The sequence below is a fragment of the Belonocnema kinseyi genome, chromosome 3, assembly GCF_010883055.1.
Source record: "Belonocnema kinseyi isolate 2016_QV_RU_SX_M_011 chromosome 3, B_treatae_v1, whole genome shotgun sequence".
Taxonomy (NCBI): Eukaryota; Metazoa; Arthropoda; class Insecta; order Hymenoptera; family Cynipidae; genus Belonocnema; species Belonocnema kinseyi.
In genome coordinates, this window is record NC_046659.1 from 152590782 (window position 1) to 152594676 (window position 3895).

The 3895-nt window shown below is 26.4% G+C and overlaps 1 protein-coding gene across 1 annotated transcript in view; it reads left to right on the top strand.

Moving 5' to 3' along the window:
* The window catches only part of LOC117169291 (regulation of nuclear pre-mRNA domain-containing protein 1B), an 18951-nt gene that overhangs the window by 6889 nt on the left and 8167 nt on the right, over positions 1 to 3895 (top strand). The window contains exons 3-4 of the mRNA XM_033355596.1: positions 2939 to 3073; positions 3456 to 3731. Coding sequence (XP_033211487.1) covers positions 2939 to 3073; positions 3456 to 3731 — 411 coding nt within the window. The remainder of the gene's footprint in view (positions 1 to 2938; positions 3074 to 3455; positions 3732 to 3895) is intronic.

Consider the following 3895-nt stretch of genomic DNA (forward strand, 5'->3'; position numbering starts at 1 on the left):
CCACCTCCTTATTACTCTCCAGCCTTCCTCTTCCCCTCTTCTTCTGTATACACACACCACTGCTATTTCTACTTTCCCAATTATAATTTTTCTTATCATTGTCCCATCCTTTTCCTCCATGTTCCCATCTTTTCTCCCTTTTCCTGCTAATTCTTTTTTCACCCCTGACACCATGCCGCCCATCCCTCTCCCTTGAACGTGTTCCTTTCTTGCTTCTTGCATTGTCCACACATAACCTTTCGGTAACATCTTTTTTATTCCCTTCCAGTCCTTCTCATCTGCCCAAGTTTCACTCATCATAATCACATCCCACTTTTCTAACTCTTCCTAGAATCCTTTTTTCTTGTTCTTCAAACCTGACACATTCCAGAAAGCTATTTTCACGTTTCTCTCTTCCCCTCCCTCTTCTTTCCTCTTTACTTTGTTTCCGCTTTGCCGCTTGGAAACCCCTCTGATTTACTTCTAGCCTCTTTTTCGTCTCCCTTCCCCCTACCTTTCTCAAGACTTTTTCCTTTTTTCCTTAATTCTTCTAATTATTTTGGTTTAAAATTTATTGAAAATGTTTCAATCTTTGAAAGACCTCTAATCGAATTCTTTTAAATTAAAAAAAAAATAGTTAATAATTTGAGTTAATTAGAATTAATGACAAATTTATAAATTTATAAGTGTTTTATTTTATTTTTAAAGATTTTCAAATGACTTAACAATTTTAAAGAGACTTCAAAATATTGCAAATTTCACGGAATTTTATAATATTCTAATGGTTTTAAAATAATTTAGGGATTTAAATTATTTGAAGAAATTGCCAAAAAGTGTGAAATAGTTTTGAACATTTTAAAAGATTTGAAGCCATCTTCAAGAGCTTTAAAAACTTTTAAGGGATTTCAAAATATTTTTAAAAAATCTCATGCACTCTATAAAGATTTTAAATATGTAAAAACATATTAAGAGATCTTATAAGATTTTCTAAGATTTCAATGATTTTAAGGGATTTAAAATTCTTCTTAATTTATCTTGAAATCTTATGAATTCTTATAAATTCACTCAATTCTTTGGATTTTTAACATTTCTTTTGTTACTTAATTAATCCTGAAGTCTATTAAATTGTTTTTAATTCAAAACACGAACAAAATCCAAAATTCTTCAAGCTTGTAAATTTTACTATTTAAACAGACTCTAGAGTTCCTAAAAAATTGTAATTAATCTTTGAATTCTAATAATTTTTTTATTACAAATATCAAAAGTTTTCTACAAAAAAATTTAGTAAAAGAATATATCATTCTAAATTGTTAAAAGTTATAAATCTTATTTGAAATCTTTTTTTTTTTTTATTATTAAAAATACCAATTTGCGTCAAAAAACAATTTTTTTCAAATGCAAAATAAAATAGAATTTGAGAAATGTTTTTCAAATGACTAATGATGTTGAAAAATTGTAACTATTTTTTGCAATCTAATCATTTTTTATTAAAACGACCAATAATTGCCGTCGAAAAGCACTAACATAACAGAAAATTATTTAGAATTTAAAATCCTCTTTCAAATCTAATGATTTGTATTATAAAACACCATTTTTTGATGTAAAACGACATAACCTAAAATTGTTTAAATTTGTAAATCCTGGTTTACAAAATTTATTATTAAAAATAGATATTTCTGATGAAGAAAATATTTATATAATCGAAAATTGTTACAAGATTTTAAATATTGTTTGAATTTTAATAATTTATGTTTAAAACACCAATTTCTTATGTAAAACGCTAACATAACCCTAAATTGTTAAAAGTTATAAATCTTCTTTGAAATTCTAATTTTATTATGTTAAAAATACTAATTTGCATCGAAGAATACTGAAATAATAAAAAATTGTTAAAAAGATTATAAATCTTGTTCAAATTATAATGATTTTTTATTTAAAATATGTAAAATACCAATTTTTGATGTAAAACGCTAACTTAAGCTACAATTGTTAAAAAAAAATTATGAATCTGTAAAATCTAATGAATTTGATTTAAAATTTATTGAAATTGTTGCAATCTTTGAAATCTAATCATTTCAGATTAAAAATTCTTATGAATTTATCCTGAATTCGTGAAAATTATCCTGGAATTCTCCTAAATTAAATCGAATTCTTTAAAATTAGAAAAAAGATTACTTAATTTCTTGAGATCATTTATAAAGATTCAGGAAAACTGAATAATTATTCTGGGAATTTTATTATTTTAAACAAACTCTAGAGGTGTTGAAAAATTGTAATTAATTTTTTAGATCTAATAAATCTTTTATTAAAAATATAAATAATCATAATCATAGTAATCCAAAATTGTTAAAAGTTATAAATATTATTTGAAATCTTATTTTTTTATCAAAAATACAAATTTGCTTCCCAAACCAATTTTTTTTTTTTAATGAAAAAATATAAGATTATATATCTTTTTCAAATTATTCTGATTTTTTGTTTAAAATACGTCTAATGCAAATTTTTTTATGTAAAACAGAAACGTAACCTAAAATTGTTTTTAAAAAATCTTAAATCTCTTTGAAATCTAATTACTTTTTTTTAAAATAACAATTTGAAAAAATTCGAAGTAGTTTTCAGAAGCAACAAAAATTGTATGGTATTTCAAAATATTATAAATTTAAAGGTTTTTTAAAATATTAAAAATTGCAAGGTGTTTCGAAATGTTTTAAATATTATAGGGCATTTTTAAATATTCTTTGAAATTTTCAATTTAATTATAGTCATCTTTTTCGAGTAAATTAGGCTGTAGCAGATTTGAGAATGAATAAAAAATTTATAAATGTAAAAGTGTTTTATTTCATTTACAAATGTTCAAAAAAAAAAATATTGAGGGAATTTTGAAAATGAAGTTTTGCAGTCACCCTATTTTTACGAACGTAACCATTTCTATCAATCTTAATTCTTTTTTTGTTTGCAGAAGGAGAAAAAGGAGAGGAAAAAATCGGAGACAGAAATTGAAGTCGATGGCACCAAAGAATTACACGTGACCCTGAGTCCAAGAACGCCAGGCGGAGATCCACCAGAAACGGAGGAACTTATCAAGGCTCTAATGGTTCATGTCACTTTTACCGCCATAAATATCATAGATAATGTAAAAAAGCGAATAAAGTCTCTTTATCTTGAAAACGAAAATCTAACGAGGCACAATCAACATTTTTCAGAACCCTAGATTCTTTTCGTCTCTCATTTATCTTACTTTAATTAAGTTAGATTCAAATTTACCAAATCCAGATCTAAAATTGAATAGTAATTGAGATCAGTATTTAGAAACTGCTTTTACCAAATTAAATTAAATTTTCGCTATAATCAGAAGAGTTGATGGTAAAATTAGAGAGGATTTTGAGGTATTGTTGGTACTTTTGAATTTATATTTTGAAGAAAATCGACAAGAGAATACAATGTTTTTTTTTTTCTTTTTTGACTTTTGATTCCAGGATCTGGAAAATACCGCGTCATCGGATGCTGGGGTTCGAGAAAGAATTGCCTCACTACCTCCAGAAGTTTCGGAAGTTTCTTTACTGGCGAACCTCGCTGACAGAACGGCGGCTGACCAATTGAGTGTTGCAGTTAATGAAGCCGCTGCCCTTTTGGCGGATTATAATGGCCGATTACAAGCCGAAATGGAAGACAGAAGGAGATTGCTTGCCATGTTGAGGGATTATACTTTAGCACAAAAACAATTGCTGCAGCAAGCTCAGACAACACTAGAAGTAAGATATTTTACATTTTTCTCCGTAATTTATTATACCAACAATATAAATTCACATCATTTTTTTTTTTTTTTACCGGGAATTTCACAAATTTGTAGAAGAAAAATCTGTCCATGTTCGATTTCGACAGTTTTTAAATAATTTGTCGAATTTTTATGTTTTTC